Genomic DNA, 20,986 nt, shown 5'->3' on the forward strand with positions numbered 1-20,986 from the left:
TTTGACTAGTACAAAAGAAAATCGCGATTGTTCTTAGTTGTTATGGTGACAACAGAACATACGTCAGTGGGGCTGTAAAGTGTTTTTTTAAGTTTTATTTATTTATTTATTTTATTTTATTTTATTTTATTTTTTATTTTTTATTTTTTATTTTTTATTTTTTATTTTTTATTTTCTATTTTTTTATTTATTTTCCCCTCCATTTAGTTTTATCTATATTTCATTTTATTTTATTTTGTTATGAGGAAAGGAAAGAAAAAAAAAGAAAAAAAAACTCAACTGGCCGGGCATGGGTCATGCTGCCTCAACACCAACTGGAATGCCCATTCTACTCCTATCATATTTCTATGAGGACTTCTCTCTGACCTTATGGCCCTGCACCAAACATTTCTAAACATCATTTTTCCCCACAATGTCACACCAGAAGGCCTTTTGAGAAAGCCTCCAGTCGGCTAAATTGTCAGTCTTGTGTGAATCTAAAGCCTAACCATAACTGTCTACATGCTGGTTGGTACCCTTTTTTTGTTTTTTCTCCACTGCTCCTCAGTGAGTCAATGTGGCCTACACCACTGTTGTAAGAGCATGATGACATAACACAAAACATCTGTCCTCCTGCTGTAAACAATGTTTCACCATCCTCTCCCGTGTCATGCTCCGACAGAAGAAAGACGTGCGCATGCTGCGATTCATCCAGGAAGTCAACACCACCACGCGCTCCTGTGCATTATGGGACTTGGAGGAAGAGACAGACTACATTGTGCATGTCCAGTCCATCAGCATGTCTGGGATGAGCCCTCTGAGCGAGCCGCTGCGCTTCCGAACTCCGAAGGAGGCCGAGACTCAGGCCTCTAAGAGTAAAGGTAAAACACACACACACACACACACACAAACCAACGCTGGCTCAGTCATCCAACATATCCACACTTAAAGAAAAAAAACTGCACACTTCCTCACTCTGTTTCTGTCCTTTTCAAGACAGCGAGTGCAAAGGGGACTTGGCCTTTTGACAATATCTTGACTGATTTTGTCTAAAGACCAATAAAAATCAATAGACACGCAAAGCGTGAAATGAAATTTCACAACTGAGTGCTCCTGAAGCTCGCCCCCGTTGACCACAATTGGGGAATAAAACTGCAGAGGGGGGTCCATACTTCACTGTGTATTGACATGCCTCACCCTGCATGCACCCAGCACAACTGCACAGTAAACCAAAATGAGGAGAGGCATTCATCAGACAGAGAGGAGGCAGTCGGAGCTGTGAGGGGCGGCGAATCGATGTGCTTTTGGCTGAATCCCTGCTCCATCTATTCTTCCTCTCATTTACACTCACCTCTCATGTGAGCTATACTTCGATACCTCCCAGGGTGTGCAGCCAGAAAGAACTTCTGTTGTGAGCAGAGACATGTAGAATATAAATACAATCATTGCAGAGCACAGAAGACATGCTCCTCTCACCACCGAGGCCTTATTAGCACAGGTAGTGGTGTCTGTGTGTTGTTTCGGCAAGAGAAAGAAGTTACAGGAATCAATAACTGCACAGCATCCAGATAAACCAAAAAGTGTTTTTTTTCTTTCATATTTCATCCTTCAGTGTACATGCACATGCTCGGTCCCTTGATGTTGCAGATGTGATTCGCTCTCCTGCTGTTTTTCAGCAGCAGTGAAGACAGAGCAGTGGCTCAGTGCACAGACATAAACAGCACAGTGTCTCATAACGACAAACACACACTCAGGCGAACAAAGAGACACAGATATAGTTATATTGAGAGTGGTGATTCATTTTTTATGAGGGATAGTGGCAACAGGAAAATGATACACTCCTTAAAGGACCAGTGTGTAACATTTAGGGGATCTTTTGGAAGAAATGGAATATAATATTAATAAGTGCGTTTTCTTTAATGTATAATCACCTGAAAATAGGAATCATTGTGTTTTCATTACCTTAGAATGAGCCGTTTATATCAACATAGGGAGTGGTTCCCCTCTCCGCGGAGTCCGCCATGTTGCACCACAGTGTTTCTACAGTAGCCCAAAACGGACAAACCAAACTCTGTTAACTTTTCCTGCTTGGGTCGGAGTCCCGTCGTTAAAGGCTCTCTCTCTCTTGCTTCACCACAAAAATAGTGACGTTTGTAAAGTAATTTGAGATAAACTGGAGGAGAGGGGATTCATGTGCACAGTAGATCAGTGCCGAGTCAAAGTGAAAACACTGTGAAAAAGATCAATTCACTCCTTCGTACATGCCCCTCAGCAAATCATTTTTTAGTTTGGTCCACTTAAATTGTGCACTGTGAAACCAAACCAGACTAAATAGATAGCGAACCAAAAGTATCAATTTCACTCTGATTCGGAATAGCCAAACGGACTATGGCTTGTGAAAGCATCCTTAGATAGACCCAGTCTAGCTGCTTCCAGTCTTTATGCTAAGCTAAGTTAGCCGGCTGCTGGCAGTAGCTTCATATTTATCACAGTTTCACGGCAGTTCGTGAAACGGTCGCAAAACTTTATCTATTTGATTTGTGTACATAGACGTGAATTTCCTCTTTTTTTTCATGATGCTCAGCACAACTTTCAACAATGTATTTTTCATGCAACATGCAACCAGCAACACGTGGCGCATGTGTCAATTTCCGCTCTAGTCCTTTCAAAAATAAAACTAGTTAGTGAGGTTTAGGAAAAGATCGACTTGGTTAGGTTTAGGCAACAAAACTACTTAGTTAGGTTTAGGAAAAGATCGCATTTTGGGATGTGGTGTAACTCAAGCGCGGAAGTTATGTGACAAATAAATCAACGTTGCCTTCTGTTTTCACACAGGACATGAACGCCGGTCTCCTGGGTGAAAGTCCTGTGTTTTTTTGACCTGCCCATCCACCCCGACCTCCTCCGATCGCCACTCTTTATACTTCCCGGTTCACAATTTCGGGAATTGCATATGAATTGATTTTGTGCTGACCATCACGAAAGTAGTGTCAAAATCAGCGCATTTCCCAAAATGTTGAATTATTCCTTTAAAATGAGCAGCTCATCGCTGCGTCCAAGAGGGTTTTTTAAAATGAGGTTGTTGAGGCTGTTAGAGGAAACAGCACTCTGCCTCAGTTCACTCATTCATTTCACGAAAATGTAAGATTTCCACATATTGGCAGGCTTTGCGGACACACACACACACACACACACACAGCGAGTGAAAGTCCCTCTCCGCCGCAAAGCAAAAGAGATTTCCCCACTCCTCCACACATCTCCCACCATGCACACGTTTCACAAAGCACGTCTCCGCAGAGAGCAGCTCTGTGATTCATCATCCTTCACTCGTACAACAACAACAACTCCACAGTTTAGCTCCACACATCCCTCTCTGTCTCATTTGCACCGCCCGCTCAAGGATGTCTGTTTAATTATCTTAGCGACGTTGGAACAATGAAACCTTTTGATGGCAGATGAGCAGATGTTCTTCAAGTCGACGTTTTGTAATTCGGTGGAAAATCGAGCGTCGTTAGAATTCACGATCCGCAACAAAAGCGTCAAAACGAATGTTCATTTTCCGTAAGAGCGAGGCAGTGATTTGTTTAAATCCACCAGGATATGTTGGGCTTTTATACTGAAGGGCTTTATTTTGCATGATTTGCCCATTTTTTCCCAACTAGGTGGACACATACCATTACCTACTTATCATTCTGCAAATCTATGACAACAAAAGTGTTCAATGGTTATTGAAAAGGCACAAAATGAGTCAAAAAGAGAAAAATAGAGTTTGTCTTTTGCTGCAGATAATTGGTAGAGAGTGTGGGAGAGCGAGTCCCTCAGTACAGATGTTAGCCCATTGTCCCAATATGACAGGCGAACGTCTCCAGAAGAAAAGGGAGCTTTTCACCATCCTCGCTCGACTGCTCAGCCCTTCTGTTCTGCCGTATCATGCTGATCTCAGTGGAAATAGCAGAAGGATGAGCCTGAAATGCAGGATTATTCCATGTTTCATCTAATTTCCTCTTTCACAATAGGTCTAAGCTTCAGGAGATCAAAGGAAGCGAGAGAGATGAGGGGGAAAAAACAGCACAACCTGTCGCAAAACAGGAAGAAGAGACGATGCATCAGAGAAAGAGAAGGGGGGAGGAACAGATAATGGAAGGAGTCACGGAGGATGCAGTGGTACAGGGAAATAAGAAATCCTGTCAGTGAGTGACAGACAAACACAAATGATGTGTGTTTTACACAGATGTCCACTCTCTCTGGACAAGTTACTCGAACCAGACCAACGTATCGTGATACAACAGTTCGTATGATATCTAACAAAAAGTTATTCCTCATTTTTTTGTGCGTTTTCCTATGAATGTCCAGCAACACGTGACACAAGTGTCAGTTTTCGCTCTAGTCTTTTCAAAATATACTTCTGTCTTCACAGGAAACAACTTGGTTATGTTTAGGCAACAAAACTACTTAGTTAGTTTAGGAAAAGATCGTGGTTTGGGTTAAAATAACTCCGGAAGTGGCGTAACTTAAGTACGGAAGCTACGTGACAAATAAACTTCTGGTTTCAACACCAGTCTCCTGGGTGAAAGTCTGATGTTTTTTTGCCAACGCAACCCACCCTGAGCTCCACCATGGCGTTTTGTCACTCTTTATACTTCCTGGTTCACAATTACGTGGATTACATACCAATATAGTGCATTATTTTCGTAGGTATAGTCACGAACGTTGTACGAGATCAGCCTGACTCAACACCCAAACGTGGGGGAAAAAAAGTACTGCAAACAAGGCTCATTGGTCCCCTCAGATCATTCTCTCTCTGGCCCACAGAGAAACTCTGAAAAACAAGGATGGAGCAAAAGTTTCTACTTTCTTCTGTCACGTAGGAGCTTCATATGTATGTCAGAACAGGGCTGCAGCAAAATACTGTGAGATATCTCCCCAGACAGCATCCCCTCAGCTCTACTACATCCCATAGGAGGAACAAAACTACTTCTGGGTTTTCTTTTGTGGCCACTGAAGAACAAGCAGCCACATAAAAGACAAAGGAAGAATCCTATATGGCTTTGGCACCTTAAAGGAATAGCTCAACATTTTGGGAAATACACTTATTCACTTTTATTAGTGAGATGATAGGGTGGATATCGATCTCTGTGTGTTAAGCCTACTCAGCATAAAGACGGGAAAGCACTAGCTGAGTCAAAGTTAGCTGTGCTAAGTTTGGAAATAACTGAAAGGATTAGTTCGTATTTTTTGATATGGGGTTGTAGGTATACTCCCGCGTTCTGCGAGGTAAAATTACTGCTTTTCTCAATATAGTCTGGTAGCTTTGAAGAGAGCGATATAACTGCTTCAATTCCCCGTTGGAAAGGGCTGTCTGACGGCGAGGTAAAGCGGCTGTGGACGGGAGCAGCAGAAAAACATATATTCAGGTCACGTGGGAACATTTTTTTAGAAGGACTAATAGCATTTTGACGCTAAAACATATTTACTTTGACCAACATTTTTATGTTTGAACTTGAATACATAAGGAACACCACTGGGAAGCTATAGAATGATAGAAAAACCTAAAAAAAAAAAAAAAAAAAACATAATGGACCCGCCCTTTAATTGAACTTTAAAGCTGTTAATTAATAAAACCTTGTCTGGCAGATGGCCAGCGTGCATTAAAGGTGTTACAGCTGACCAGTTAGCCCCAGCAAGGCCGGCTGGCAACAGTGTCAGGCGCCTTGGGCTGCTGTTCTTTGATTAGTTAATACCGGCCAACAGAGGCCAATCGATCAGCAGAATTGCTTGTTGCTAAAATCCACTGGAGCGTGGGGTTCCTGCCACACTGGGCCCTCCAAAATGTCACATACTGCATCTAATAAAAGGACAGCAGCGCTCTCTACGCTGCGGTAAACTTTAGATCAAGCCACTGATTTCCACAACGCTCAGCAGTGCAAGAAAAAGTCACTACGTACTGTTGCTTTGTTCGATAGAAACCCGCAGACGTCTCCTGCTGCAAACGGCGTGAAAACACGCGCTTCTCTCTCCTTGATATTCCTCCTGATGGTCATACGACTTCAAAGACTATGATGGGATTTAATTGGGGCTGGTGAGAATTGATCCTGAGAGCTGTGATTAACTCTTTTCATTGCGTTATCTCTCTCCGCCGCGCTCTAGTATGAAGGATCCCCCAGTGGCCTGGATGAAGCCTCAGCTATTCTCTTCATGTTCCACCCCTCTGTGATCTTTTGACTCCATCGGGCGCTCTCAGAGCCAGTCCTATTAGTGAGCACACAAAATACATCTCTATAGCTGCTCACGCATGCGTGTGTCTGGCTGTGTTTACGCCGTTCCAGTTGCCAGCGTCAGTCTTTTGAAAATCAACACTTATTTTCCTGCTGCAGCCCAAAATGTGCTTCAGCTCCCTGCCATTTACTCTGCCGCACCTGTAATTTAACATATAATGGCGACAGGTGAAGACTAGCTGCCAGTATCCCTTATGGATGTAGTGTCTAGACTGAGATCTGAACGGGTACGTTCACAGAACATTCAGGGAATAGCAGCTGTGACACCAAGTTCAACATCTCAAGAGTAAGAAAGTAGGTCTTGAATTGCAACTGTCTCAAATAAAAGAGTACATCAATGAAAGCCCAAATGGATTAAATGACTGAGCAGCAGAGTTCAATTGGGTCTGCTCTTGCTCTACATGTGCGCTGAGAACTTGGAAAGCAAAGACAGAGAGAGACAAATGTTATCCTCTCAGGAACAGCAAAAAAAGGATGACTTTAAGCCGTATTAGTGGGAGCAAGGTGCCCTAATGATGGGGTGGGAAACGAACAGAAGTGAACTCTCCATTCTCTCCACATTGACTGGTAATACTACAAAAGAAGCAAAGGCAATAACTGAAAATGATCAAGGGGTTAAAGAATCAAATTATAACAATAAGCAAGTTGTAAGAGTATAGTTCCTACAAATATTGAACATACAATCAAAGTTAAAGAAGCGCGCTGTTTGCAGATATCCCGGCCAAGACATGAGACAGTATGGTTTTGTGATCAGATATGAATAGCCGGTGCAGCGGACAAAGTTGATGATCTAATAAAAATATGACTATGAAGTAGTTTGTAAGCCTGTTTATGAAACAGTTTATAGCGGTGATAGCGTATAATTCAAGATAGTAATGTCCCAGTTAATAACTGTATGCAGACTGCAGTTTAGTCCCCTAAAGGGACTGTACAAAAGTTATTGGAGAGTGGAGGAGGCTTGAATCTTATATTTCTTCCCTTACATTATTAATACTTTCTTTGGACGCCCCCATTGACTTAGAAAAAAATACAACACCCTCCCCCCAACATCTCAAAGTACAGTACGGAGTCGCTACTAACTCATTTCACCATTACGGAATTCAGAGCTTTTCTATTGCCTCCACGCAGCTCCCAATGTGGCGGTAGCTGAGCCGACAGATTGCAGCTGACGGTGCTAACAATGCAATCAATGGCAACAGTGCCGACAGAGCTAACAGTGTTAACTTGGGTGGGAACCAGAGGGTGGGCACTACGCTTCCGTGACGACGTTGTTGGGTCAGAACGGCGTTATCAGCTGTAACCTCCGTCTGAGCGCAGTGCAGAGCGGCAGCCATGAGATGGCCAGTGTGGGCACCACAGAGAGACTCACAGGCACTCACACAACGTAACAAAGCACAGAAATGCTTGGATTACAAAACACAGAGAGGAGGAGAGACTTCGTTCTCTGCTCAGGTAGACAGGTATTACTCCAACAGTGGCGGAGCCAGACATTATGAACATTCGGGGCTAAGCCCAAACCTACAGTAGGTGGGTCCGGGGGCATGCTCCCTCGGGGAGACATTTCCCCCATCTAAGGCAGCTATATATGCACTATTTTTCAAGCCATTTGAGATAATAGAATGCCTAAAATCTGTAGATCATTTGGGAAAAACATGATAGTTGCCAAGGAAAAAAAACCCTGTAGAGCATATCCTATTTTGTATCTAATTTTTCCCCAACGGTCTTCATCGTTCTGAAACCATAACAGAACAAATGTTGAGGATGACTAATTTTCACTCCTGAAAAAAAAGCCCCAAAAAAGAGGCAAAAATTGTCTGATGTTACGGTTTTAAGTTACATAACATAGGAAGGGTAGGGAGTTGGCGTAAACAGCATTAGTAATCATGAAGCCTATTTTTGTTACACTCTTCTTGAGTAGAGTTCACAGAATAAATGTTTGGCTGACAAACACATTTGAATCAAAATGCTGTAATAATCTGGGCTGCTGTCCAGTCAGAGAGACGAGAGAGGGGGAAACGACACAAAGTTGAAGGTATATTAAAAACCTAAAATATTCAGAGCTTTGGAGAAAGCATTCGAGGCTGGAGCCCCTGAAGCAAAATGCAAATAATTGTTTGCTGCTATATTAATGCTCTGAATTTCATACTTAGCAGCTTTAATTTCTAAAAGAAGTAACACATTAAGATGATTATCATCACATTTAAACCATAATATATTCATGAAAATAATCATTTTTACAATAGCTACAAATGTGTCCATTAGAAATGGAATTACCAATTGTCAAACTGCTTATGTTGAAGTGCATCTTTACAACCCTCTCTGCACTCTAAAGCCATTATTTTTGTTAAATTGGTCTTGAAATGGAAGGCTAAAATAAAATGTAAATTTCTAATGGAAAAAAAGTTAAAGCATGCAGCACAGCTCTCTCAAAAGTCAGACTGCTACTTCAGCAAAAAGAACAACTACGTAACCCTAACTTCCCCTTTTTTCTGAGCCCCCTCCTTCGATAATGTACAGTACAGTTTCCTTAATTACCGTAAGAGGAAGAAATGGATGTCAGAAGTTGATTACCGTTTGATATCTGAATGTTATATCAGCCCTGTCACAAATTCTAAAATTATTCAAATTACAAAGCTCTCCTCTAATTACAGCACCCTGATCTGTCAACTGTTTTTACCTTCCGAGGAGACGGTTGATGTAAAGCTGTTATATCAAGCTCAGGATGTGTGTGTGTCCTAATTCTGTGATAGAGCAACCTGGCAATACTTATTATAAAAGAGAGCTGCACTGCATAAATACAGTGATGCTGACTTATTTGCCTCCAAGCTCAGCGTGTTTGAAGTGTCAGTCATTAGCCTCGGTGAAAATCCTGATTTCATAGGAAACAATTTTGCTGATATGTTGAATAATTGTGCTGTTTAACAACTTGCTTCAAGACGAAGAAACAACTAACACGTAAATGCAGAATATTACAGGCTGCGATGATGCAAAAACTTTATGACAGGCCACTGAGTGTAAAAGGGATGTTTTCCAAATGTCAGGTGAGGAAAGGTCATCTGAGACAATACTGTCATGTTGGCAACATCAAGAGAACGTTTAACTTAAAAACAAATACGACGGCCGCATAGCATCTAAAGGTGGACTTGGACCTCATCGATGTATAGCCTAAAGCTTATGCCTTCTGGTATCAAGCCGAGGGGCGTGACAAAGCGGCGGCATTTGTCCACCTGAACGGGCTGCACATCCTGCACGCTGTTATTGGCTGGGTGGTTACACCCCTACATGGGGCTCAAAGGCTGTTTGCAGACGCCCAGCAGCGTCCCGAGCAAAGCAAAATAAGAAGAAAAGAAAAAATACAGGCAGAGGGCTGCAGGATCTCTGCAGAAACAGACACCGCCACACACTTCTAGTAGGGCATAAGTGATGAATGAGAGGGATTATTTTTGTATCAGTCTATACATTGTTTTTTAGGAAATTGTTGTATATTATTTCTTTAAAACCAATGTGATGTCTGATGTGTGTAGCATTTTACGGGGCTAGGGTTAAGGTTTTGGGGGTTGAACCCCTCCAAATCCAAATTTCACCTAAGGCAGGGGTCTGCAACCTGCGGCTCTTTAGCTCCTCTCCAGTGGCTCCCTGTGGATTTTTAAAAATGGAAATCAATAACTGTTTTTTGTTTATATTTTCATTTTTATTTATCATTGTTGTAGGTCTAAGGTACGACGTGTTATCTTCTTTTCTTCTTGTAAAGTAATAACTTTTTTCTCGTAATATTATGACTTTATTTTGTAAATCTCAGATGTTTTTCCCTCAATGTGGCCTTAATACTCTGTAGTACATTTGCTCTTTGGCCCTCCCTGCATTAGACTTATATACTATATACTTAGACTATAAACTGTGTTACCTTCATCACAATGCTCAAATGTTTTGCGGCTCCAGACAGATTTTTTTATTTATTTTTTTGCCTAAAATGGCTCTTTTGATAGTAAAGGTTGCTGACCCCTGGCCTAATGCACCAAAAGGGCTAGAGTTTCTGCCAATAGATCCCCCTAAATGTTACACACTGCTCCTTTAAATAATTGCAAATTTCTCTACTGTGTTTCGGTCATAATACAGAATAGTCAATCATAATCCACTTTACACTAAAAGTTTAATATGTTACCCCTTGACTCCTTCAGACGAAGTGACGATGGAAGAAGTGGGCCAGTCCACCCAGCTGAGGGCGGGGGAGCTCATCATCATCGTGGTGGTTCTTATCATGTGGGCAGGTGAGGCCCAAAACTGTTTATTGAACCAGGATCACACACCTTCACACAGTTTTTCTGACGTGATCTTACTCAAAATAACAGAAAACACAAAAGCAGGGGCCATTCATTTGTGTTTGGCTGATCATGAATAAACTCTCCCGCCTCTCCTCCCAGGTGTGATCGCTCTCTTCTGTCGCCAGTACGACATAATCAAAGACAACGAGCCCAACAACAACAAGGACAAAGCCAAAAACTCCTCCGAGTGCAGCACTCCTGAACATCCGACGGGGGGGCTGTTGCGCAGTAAGGTATAACCAACCCACCCCCTCCTCCCCCCCCGCCCCACTGGGTGCCTCCCCCCCACAGCGGCGCCGGGCAGGTGAATGGTCCCGGCCACTTCTAGACTTTTTATTCCACTGACACTTCATGCACAATCAATCATAGTGTCATCTGAACCTTCAGGCTTTAAACGCTGCTTCAACATTATGTGCATGACTTCAGATAACAAACCACACACAAGTCATGGCTTCAAATAAGTTCTTTTTTTGGTCAATGCACAGAGCCCCATACCATATCCATTTCCTGCCTCCAAACCAGCGCAGAAAATAAGTCGAAACAAATCTTTATCCCTTCGCGCTCTCTTGCTGTAAACATCAATAAAGCATCCCGAGTACAGAGGCATCCTCATGCTCATTGAAGAAGCTTTTTGTATGATTCCTGTGAGCCCTCCAGCCTTCTCATACCTGTCATCTTCCTCTCTCCTCCCACAGTTCCCCAAGAACAACAACAACAACAATAGGATGCCATCTGTCAACATCATCGAGGTGTGACTGCCAGGACGTCTTCTCTTTATCCAAAAGTCTTTGTGTTCTCACAAACAAGCGGGGCCCCTTTTTAAGCCCATCTGCTTGTCAGGATGAGGCCGGGACTCTGGGCCCCTTGGCGCCACTTACTCTCCTTTGGCACGGGGCCCGCCGCTGAAGCTGCGTGACTACCGGGGAGGTCAGGCCACGGACCTGGCCCGGAGCTGGTCTGAGTGTAGCGGAGTGACTGTGGCGAGAGTTCAGAGGCTGCACCGTGCTCAATAACTACTGTAACCATGGGGGCGGCAGAGATTAAGGCCAAATGGCTCCGGCGGTGGAGAGACTGCAGATAAACCAACCCCAGGGACCAACGCCAATGAATGAAGCCAGAGACCTTTTCATTCTCTCTCTCTCTCTCTGTGTCACCTCTTTCTCCTCACCGTCTTTCAGTGCATTATCAACAACCAACCACAGACATTTCCCCATTACTGGGTGTCTCTGAGATGCATCCACTTTGTCGAAATCGTCGCTCGTACTTTTAATCTTCTTCATAATATTCTGTTTTCTAAGGTAAACACTGTAGATCATTCACGCATACTACTGTAGTTTTACTTTTAACAAGGTGCCACCAGAGCAGTCCTGTGGGAAATGTTTTTATTCTGGCGAGCTCATTTTTCCCCCCTCAGGGAATTCAGACTCCACCTGGCTAATTTCTAAGATGTGCTGCGATGACGCCAGAGCAGCTTTAGAGGGATCACTCGGGCTCACCACCGGAGCCGAATCACCCAGTCTTGTCAGATAAGACATATTGAAAGGCATCTGAACACATGTATACAGTATTATAAGTGCGTAACAGGCCAGGTGTGGTGTCACCTTGGTCACATTTGCTTTCATCCTTTCTTTCTTTTATTATAGATTCCTGAAATGTTACATTCCACGTACCAGGATGAGCCCTTTAGTATTCCCTCGTGTCTTTCTCTTTGCGGATGATGAATTTCAAAGCATAATGGGAGTGCATTCATCTAATTAATGGATTTTAAAAAGGGGCTGAACTCTATGGATGTCTGTGGAGAAGTGTCCTCTGTAGAGACACTGAAGAGATCCCTTAAATCAGCAATAACGGCCTTCGGTGACGCACGGAAGCAAGGACTCGAACTCTGTAGCCCGTTCGTCCAAAACTCGCCCTCCCAGCATGCAACGTTCAGACAGAATGAACAAACTGCACATCGAATTACGAGGGAATTAACCCTGAGGTGATCCCTCTCCTGAACTTTCAGAGAAAAGTCTTTCAGCGCTGTTGTAAAAACTTCTGACGTAGAGCATGGAAAACATTTTATGGGCCCAACATCCAACCCAGAGACTTCCTTATGACATCCTGAACAGATGTCACTAAGACAGAAGGGCTTCTATCGAGACTTTTTTTTCCACAAATCAAAGTCAATATTTGCGTTGAAACTCCACGTTGTGGAGACTAAGAATAGGGGATCAACTGTTGCCATACGGTACTGTGCACTGTATACCATAAAGGAACTGGTTGTAAGAAAGCAAATGGTGTATTTGAGGGCTGATTCAGTAGTACTGCCTTAAAAATAATTGTATCTTATGATTTATCTAATGAGACGGAAGGCCCTGTATGTTACATTTGTGTCATATTCATTAAGCTTTCACATAATATTTAAATGTGTGTGCAAAGTAAACATTACAGATGGCATGTAGACGAGCGGTTTGAAAATCTGGAAGAAATGGTTGGCATTGAACGTGTAAATACATTTTATATTTCATTTTTGTTTGGTGGCGTCAGCTTAGAGAGCCTCTAATGAAATATGACTAATGTGGAAAATGTATATGTAAAAGGGTACTGCTACTGGTGAAAATGTAGGTGATTTCTTTGGTTAATACACTGCTGTTAAAAGTCTTTTTCATAGCACTCCTCTACTGTTATGCATTTCTATCACATTATGCCATTGCACTGTTTATGTGCAATAAGAAAAGACTCTTTTTGCAGCCGATTAGACTGTTGTCAGGCTATTAAATAGGTGTTATCAGTCGCTATAAGCCTCTTGGGTGTGGGTCAATAGGGGCCTACTACACCCAGTAGTAGGTTTCATCATCTATTCACATGGTAGATCACCGAAACAAGGTATAAAAGTCGCTGTAGTATAGACTCAGTTGCTGTAGTATAGACAGTGTGAAACAAGACCGGAGTTCGCATCTTGTGTGAAACCGACAATGTGTAATTGTGTTTGTAGTTATTTTAACCCCAAAAAGTGGGGTTTTTTGCCTAAACCTAAAGAAGTTGTAGTTTTATTGCCTAAACTTAACTTTTTTTTGCCTAAACCTAAAGAAGTTGTAGTTTTATTGCCTAAACTTAACTTTTTTTTGCCTAAACCTAAAGAAGTTGTAGTTTTATTGCTAAACTTAACTCTTTTTTTTGCCTAAACATAAAGAAGTTGTGGTTTTATTGCCTAAACTTAACTTTTTTTTTGCCTAAACCTAAAGAAGTTGAGAAGAAGTTGTAGTTTTGTTGCCTAAACCTGAAGAGGTTGTAGTTTTATTGCTAAACTTAACTTTTTTTTTGCCTAAACATAAAGAAGTTGTAGTTTTATTGCCTAAACTTTTTTTTTTTTTTGCCTAAACCCAAAGAAGTTGTAGTTTTATTGCTAAACTTAACTTTTTTTTTGCCTAAACATAAAGAAGTTGTGGTTTTATTGCCTAAACTTAACTTTTTTTTTGCCTAAACCTAAAGAAGTTGAGAAGAAGTTGTAGTTTTGTTGCCTAAACCTGAAGAGGTTGTAGTTTTATTGCTAAACTTAACTTTTTTTTTGCCTAAACATAAAGAAGTTGTAGTTTTATTGCCTAAACTTATTTTTTGTTTTGCCTAAACCTGAAGAAGTTGTAGTTTTATTGCCTAAACTTAACTTTTTTTTGCCTAAACCTAAAGAAGTTGTGGTTTTATTGCCTAAACTTAACTTTTTTTTTGCCTAAACCTAAAGAAGTTGAGAAGAAGTTGTAGTTTTATTGCCTAAACTTAACTTTTTTTTTTTGCCTAAACCTAAAGAAGTTGTAGTTTTGTTTGTGGTCAAAACGTGACGTTTCATTCAGTTTTACATGTTAGAACGTATTCCTTTTAAGTTTCACTTTCACTTTTACAATGTAGTAGGCACAGTTGGCCCCAAATGACCCACGTCTATGGTGCTTATAGCAACTGATAACGCCTATTTAATGGCCTCAGTCGAATCGGGTGCTTTTTGATGATGAAAAGCGCTGGATACTTTAACTAATCATCCAAACATAATGGTTGAAAGCCTTTCAGCGGCTGGAAATCTGTATCGACAGACAGAATGATGACCGCATCAGTTACTGTTGTTCTGCATGGACTCCATCCTCCATCCTTATTGTAAACTCAGACAAATACATGTGTGCACCACACAAACACAACAGGTCACAACTCCCATAGCTTTGACTGTAGTGGAGGAGAGAGATGCAGAAAAGGTGGTTTAAGAGAGAGCAATGAAGGTTACGGTTGAGCGGAGTTGGCAGAATGATGACTAATGCAACGGCAGGCTTCTATCGCTCCCCACCTCCCTTTTCTTCCACTTCCACTCTTAATAAGAGTGGAAAAGCTGAAGATTGCGCTCCTCCAATGAGCACTGATTCATGTCACATGCAGGATTTAAAGTAAAGTGGGGAAAAGGGAGAAAGAATGTGACTGATTAACACAAACGCTTAGCTGTTGCCAGGACAAACTTCCTCGAAACGTTTTTCTGCTGCATTACCCAGTGATCAGCACTTCACAGAAAACTTCTGCGGCTGAAGGTTGAATCCATTTTTTCCCCGGGAACACTGCACCGGTAGCCCAATCAATAGGCATCCATCCACACAGTAACGGATAATGATGATTGTCTCCCTGGATGGTTTCTTTGAACTAAGGCCATGTCTTAAGTGTGCCAACAATATATTTCTAAATGACATTCCCCTGTAGGCATTTCTTTTAACTTTACTTTCCCCCTCTTCTGTTGCTTAAATGAGTAAAACTTCAGCTAGCAACATAAGAGGTTTATTTTTAAAGCTGTCACAGAGGTTCAGCAAGGAAGAAGTTTTTCATATCTGAATTGAGGGTCTATTAAGGACAGAGGGTGTCTTATGCTGTACAGATTGGAAAGCCCCCTAGGGCAAATTTGTGATGTTAAATAAAATTGACTTGACAACTGAATAAAAACTGAAAACTAAAAATGCAATACACCACCAAGTCCACATTATGGTACACTACATGTTGCCTCTATAAATATTGTATTCCTTATTTAAATGCAGGGCTCTTGTATACATCCACTTTGTGGCAGGTCCAATTTACTGTTAAAGAATACTTTGACATTTTGGGAAACATGTTTATTTACTTTCTTACGGGGAGCATCTTCTCATCCAACTTTTGGCACGAAAGCAAATAACGCGTGTTTCCCAAAATGTCAAACTATTCCTTTAGGGGTTGCAGCTCCTGCATACAAGCAATGTGTTTGATCGAGCTCTGATGATAATCCAGCAGCCTCAATTTGATGGTAAACAGCTGTGGAATATAATTCAATTTTACATAGACTGGTTGTGTCTAGAAGGCAACCCGCAAATTGCGTAATCACTCTTGTGAGACTCGCTGCCCAACGACCTATACTAACCTTAACTATTCAAGGTCAATGCCTAACCTTAACCATTCGAGGTCAATGCCTAACCTTAACTATCTCATAGTTTCCCCAATTTGCTGGTTCCCTTCGAGGTCAATGCCTAACCTTAACCATTCTAGGTCAATGCCTAACCTTAACCATTCAAGGTCAATGCCTAACCTTAACTATTCGAGGCCAATGCCTAACCTTAACCATTCGAGGTCAATGCCTAACCTTAACTATTCGAGGTCAATGCCTAACCTTAACCATTCTAGGTCAATGCCTAACCTTAACCATTCAGGGTCAATGCCCGACCTTAACCATTCGAGGTCAATGCCTAACCTTAACCATTCGAGGTCAATGCCTAACCATAACCATTAGAGGCCATTGCCTAACCTTAACCATTAGAGGTCAATGCCTAACCTTAACCATTCAAGGTCAATGCCTAACCTTAACCATTCAAGATCAATGCCTAACCTTAACTATTCAAGATCAATGCCCAACCTTAACCATTAGAGGCCATTGCCTAACCTTAACCATTAGAGGTCAATGCCTAACCTTAACCATTCAAGATCAATGCCTAACCTTAACCATTAGAGGCCATTGCCTAACCTTAACCATTAGAGGTCAATGCCTAACCTTAACTATTCAAGATCAATGCCTAACCTTAACCATTAGAGGCCATTGCCTAACCTTAACCATTAGAGGTCAATGCCTAACCTTAACTATTCAAGATCAATGCCTAACCTTAACCATTAGAGTCCATTGCCTAACCTTAACCATTAGAGGTCAATGCCTAACCTTAACCATTCAAGATCAATGCCTAAACTTAACCTTTCAAGATCAATGCCTAACCTTAACCATCTCGCGCGAGTTTCCCCAATTTGCTGGTTCCCTTCTAGACGCTACCACATAGACATGTGACAATGTTAAACATCTACACAGAGGTCTTACATGTTGGGTAAATTAGTGGAAGACATCTGGGTATCTAATTAGAGTCCACACATTTCATACCTGGTCATACATGGACCTAACTATTCTTACTACTAAAGAATCAAACTGGATTCAAGTTATTTAAAGCTGTAAGGACATCCAGCCACTATTTTAGTTTCTGGTTAGAACATGTAGAGAATACACCGGTCAGCCACGGATGAAAAATCTTTTTCCTCAATCCCATTCGACTAATGGTGAAGACTGTAAGAACTCAACATTCCACTTGAGCCCTGTGGTGGCAAACCACTCTTAGCACACCGAGGACCTCCCTTCAGTGTGACGTGTCCTCATGCTTCTGTATGTATGATACAATGCCTGAAAAACCACGTATGTTTGGTAGCAGTAATGGACTACTTTGCGACAAAACAGGGCAGTAAAGAGACACTGGAATTTTCAAAACATCTTACACAATGTGTATTTTGTATTAGACTACAAACATGGCCGGAAACTGAACACATCATTGTGATATTACAGAGAAGTTGGGACTATTTCATTATGGGTTCTTGAAATATAGGAATGAGATCCGCAAAGAAGCATGGTTTCGAAAAATGAACTGCTTTATTAGCGCTATCATATTTATATTAATTGTATGAAGTGTACAGGAGTCATTGCTTAATGAGGGCTAGCATGGTTTAACTATTATGCACAAGGTTACACGACTTCAATTATGAAGAATATGGTGTATTGCTAACTTGTGTATGCTTCAATAAAATGAAAAAAATATCTTAATATTTTCCACAAAAGTCTGGGTTTCATCTTAATTGTGACCGCCGGCATTATGTGGTGACATTCAAAACTAAAACATAAACCTTTCTGAACAAAAAAAAGTCAGGGTGGTGAAATATTTTTTTAAAGGCAACCAAAGAAGACTGACTTATTCTTTAGTGAATAATACATGTGAACCTCAGGCTTCAACTGTCAGTGTTCTCTATCAAAAACAGCACAGACCTACAATTGGCCATCTTGCTGTTACTGGGGAGGAATGGAGTTTTGCCTGAGAAAGACATTAATCCTCGTGAAAAATTGACCAAACACCGTGGTTTCAGGCGACTGCATTTACTGTCGAGTCAGCAGCTCGTGTGAGAAAACGTGCTTGAATTTGTAATGAGTTTGAAATCAATTACACTTAAACAGCAAAACACAACAAATCACTTGGATCTTACTCAAGTCCCACATTAGATTACGTGCATGTATGCATCAATACAAGTGCAATCGTTGGGCTTGACTGCTTGGCTGAGCAGCCGTAATGAGGCGGTGGGATTTTGTTAGTGATGGCAAGATGAAGCTTCATGAAGCACTGAAGCTCTCCAGCAAATTGGTTCGCAAAAGGGTCCACACGAAACCACCAATTGGTCAAATAGTGTAAAACAGGCAGATATACAACAGTGGTTTAACCGGGCACAGAGCAGTGAATGTGCTTGTGTAACTAAAATGATAGATGGGAGACATTTTTCGTTTTTATTCAGGAATAATAATTTCTCAACTGTATTTCGGCTTCGGGCGTCTTCAATGACGTCATTGGTCTAAAACGATACAAGCCTTGATACACGCTCCACAGAAAACTTCCTGGATTACTCGACACGCTCCGAAGCCTCGGCACAGCACGTAACATCACTAGATTTTGTAGCCGACATGCATGACTTCTCTGTCTTTTGTCTTTCAGCGGCGCACTCTTGTTTTGACAAAACCCAACGCAGCTGCAGAAGAACTGTGAGGCATGTCAGATAAACACAAACAGCTTCTTCACTGCTTAGACTGTGCTCCTGACTCTGGAGGGGCAAAAAAACATTGTTGGAAGGTGTAGAGAGAGTAAGTGATGTTACTTGCTGTGCCGAAGCTTCGGAGCGTTTGTCGAGTAATCCAGGAAGTTTTGCGCGATGCGCGTATCGAGGTTTGTATTGTTTTAGACCAATGACGTCATTAATGACGTCCGAAGCCTCGCTGCCCGGACATACCGCGTGACTGGTTCAGGAGGTGGTTCAGATCTTGGCGCGAGATTTGGACAGCAATATAAACCCCATGGGATCCCTTCAAAATGTGTGGTTGTGATAGAGGCGAGTTTGGATAGTTTGAGATTTTGGATAGTTGCTTGGATAGAGCCAGCAAGGAACACTTCGATCTGATTTCTTAGGTACGCTACATATAACATTATCACAGATGCATCACGTTTGCTTATCAAAACTTTATTTTTCACTGTCTTTTCTTTTATTCAAAGGTGAAGTGTTTATTGTGCTCTAAGGAATCGGGTTACAATAATAACACTTGCTAAGGCATTAACGTGCCTTGCATGAGAACAAAGAGGGAACTGGAGGTAGACCCAGCCAAGGTAAGTCATTGAACATATTACAAATATACTGTCACAATTTTACTATGTTGACTTTTGCTAATCATGCAAATGAAAGAAAAGTAACAAGACACTGTAGTTACATAGATTCTCTTTTTTCCAGCCACCAGAAAACAAGAGCTGGATGAAGCCTTAGTCTCCATGATAGTGGAGGATGTGGGATTTAGGGACTTTGTGTCCAAATAAGAACATTTTTCAAAATTAGCATGCCTAAACCATACCCGAAATTGTGATGGAGGATATGTGCCCATTAATAGCGTCCTGGCTAATCTGGATAGCCCACAGACCTCTGGACACTTTTAACTACTTTTATTATACCTTTTGGAATACAATAATTTTCAATGAAACTGTTCACAACAAGGCCTGTGACTTGTAACAATCCAGAAACCCCGCCTTTGAGCTCCTCAAAAGTAATTTTGTGTGCACCACAAAAAAACTAAACACCTTTGGGAGGGGTCATGACTGAGCTGCAGAACCTAATGGAGGTACCTTTTGAGGTGTCAGCAGAAGTCTCAGCGGTTGACATTTCCAAACATAACCACGAGGGGTTACATGGTAAAATGTTTTTAGTTATTTGTGTAAACTGACCTTTTTAAAATTGTAGAACAGCAGTGATCTCCAGCGTATTCTCAGCTGCTCGGTGGTCTCATTAAACCCTGTAACATTTGTTAGTGAGTGAAGAACTCAGCCCCCACAGTCAGAGCAGGGCTTAACGGTTAATAATCGGTTAACGAGGGTCGGTTATCGGTTAAGAACATTTTTCAAAATTAGCATCCCTAGTGCGGGTGCATGGATAAAGCAAAAGAGTATTTTGATATTAAATCTGACATGTAAGCACTGTTTTTTTCCTTTCCTTTAGGCTATAAAAGGCCATGGTGGAGGCTAAATACACCAGAGCAAAGGAGAAGGCCAAAGCTAAATTGCAAAAGGTGGCTGCAGTAAGCCTTACTTCTGACATGTGGACATCCATCAACATGGATGCATACCTGGCAGTTACCTGCCATATTGTAGACGACAACACCAGTCTGAATTCTGTATTATCAGGAGTACTGAAATTCCCTCAGGCACACACTGCTGAAACTGTAGCTTGTGTGAAAGCCTCCCTCATGGAGGAATGGGGGAATAACCAATAAGGTTACATGTCTGGTTACTGATGGTGCAGCTAATATGATTGCCTGTGGCAGAAAACTGAGGCTCCGTCACACTATCTGCATAGCGCACACTACGGTATGTTCTTTGATTTTAATACAATTTTTGATAATACTAATAAATGGTGGAGCTCAGAGAGTCAGTGGGGGCGGCTTTAGCCGGACTACAAACTGACATCCCCTCACTGACCTCTGATGAATACAGCACTGTTGGTGGATGCCTTTCTCTGCTGTCATCCTCTAATGATGCCACCGTGGAGCTCTCAGCAGAAGAAAAGGTTTCCAGCTCAAAGGTAGTGCAGGACCATGACACACCCAAGGTCCGTGGACACATACTTTGGACTACAAGCCTTTTTTGACGGAGTTTCATAACCCCTCATCTGAACTGGAATCCTCCGATTTTCTTTTTTGGACAATTGTTTTTCCGATTTCAATTTTTAAATTTTTAAAAAGGATTTGAAAACTTTCTCCGGTGATGCAGGACTGTGCAGGAAGACATCACAAACACGGCAGCTGCAGTGGCTAAGGAAATGGGAGACCATCTG

General features: G+C 41.7%; 1 protein-coding gene across 2 annotated transcripts in view; it reads left to right on the top strand.

Annotated features, from left to right (window-relative positions):
- Window positions 1-13,231, top strand: part of fndc5a (fibronectin type III domain containing 5a) — a 39,516-nt gene extending 26,285 nt beyond the window's left edge. The window contains exons 3-6 of one of the 2 annotated variants that reach the window (XR_005203683.1): window positions 662-860; window positions 10,433-10,522; window positions 10,676-10,880; window positions 11,272-13,231. Coding sequence is in view for 1 of the 2 variants with exons in the window: in XM_037747274.1 (XP_037603202.1) it covers window positions 662-860; window positions 10,433-10,522; window positions 10,676-10,809; window positions 11,272-11,331 (483 nt within the window). In the remaining variant the exon portion in view is untranslated. The remainder of the gene's footprint in view (window positions 1-661; window positions 861-10,432; window positions 10,523-10,675; window positions 10,881-11,271) is intronic. The other variant, XM_037747274.1, reaches the window with a different exon arrangement.
- The last annotated feature ends 7,755 nt before the right edge of the window (window positions 13,232-20,986 follow it).

The sequence above is a fragment of the Sebastes umbrosus genome, chromosome 16 (genome assembly GCF_015220745.1).
Source record: "Sebastes umbrosus isolate fSebUmb1 chromosome 16, fSebUmb1.pri, whole genome shotgun sequence".
Lineage (NCBI taxonomy): Eukaryota > Metazoa > Chordata > Actinopteri > Perciformes > Sebastidae > Sebastes > Sebastes umbrosus.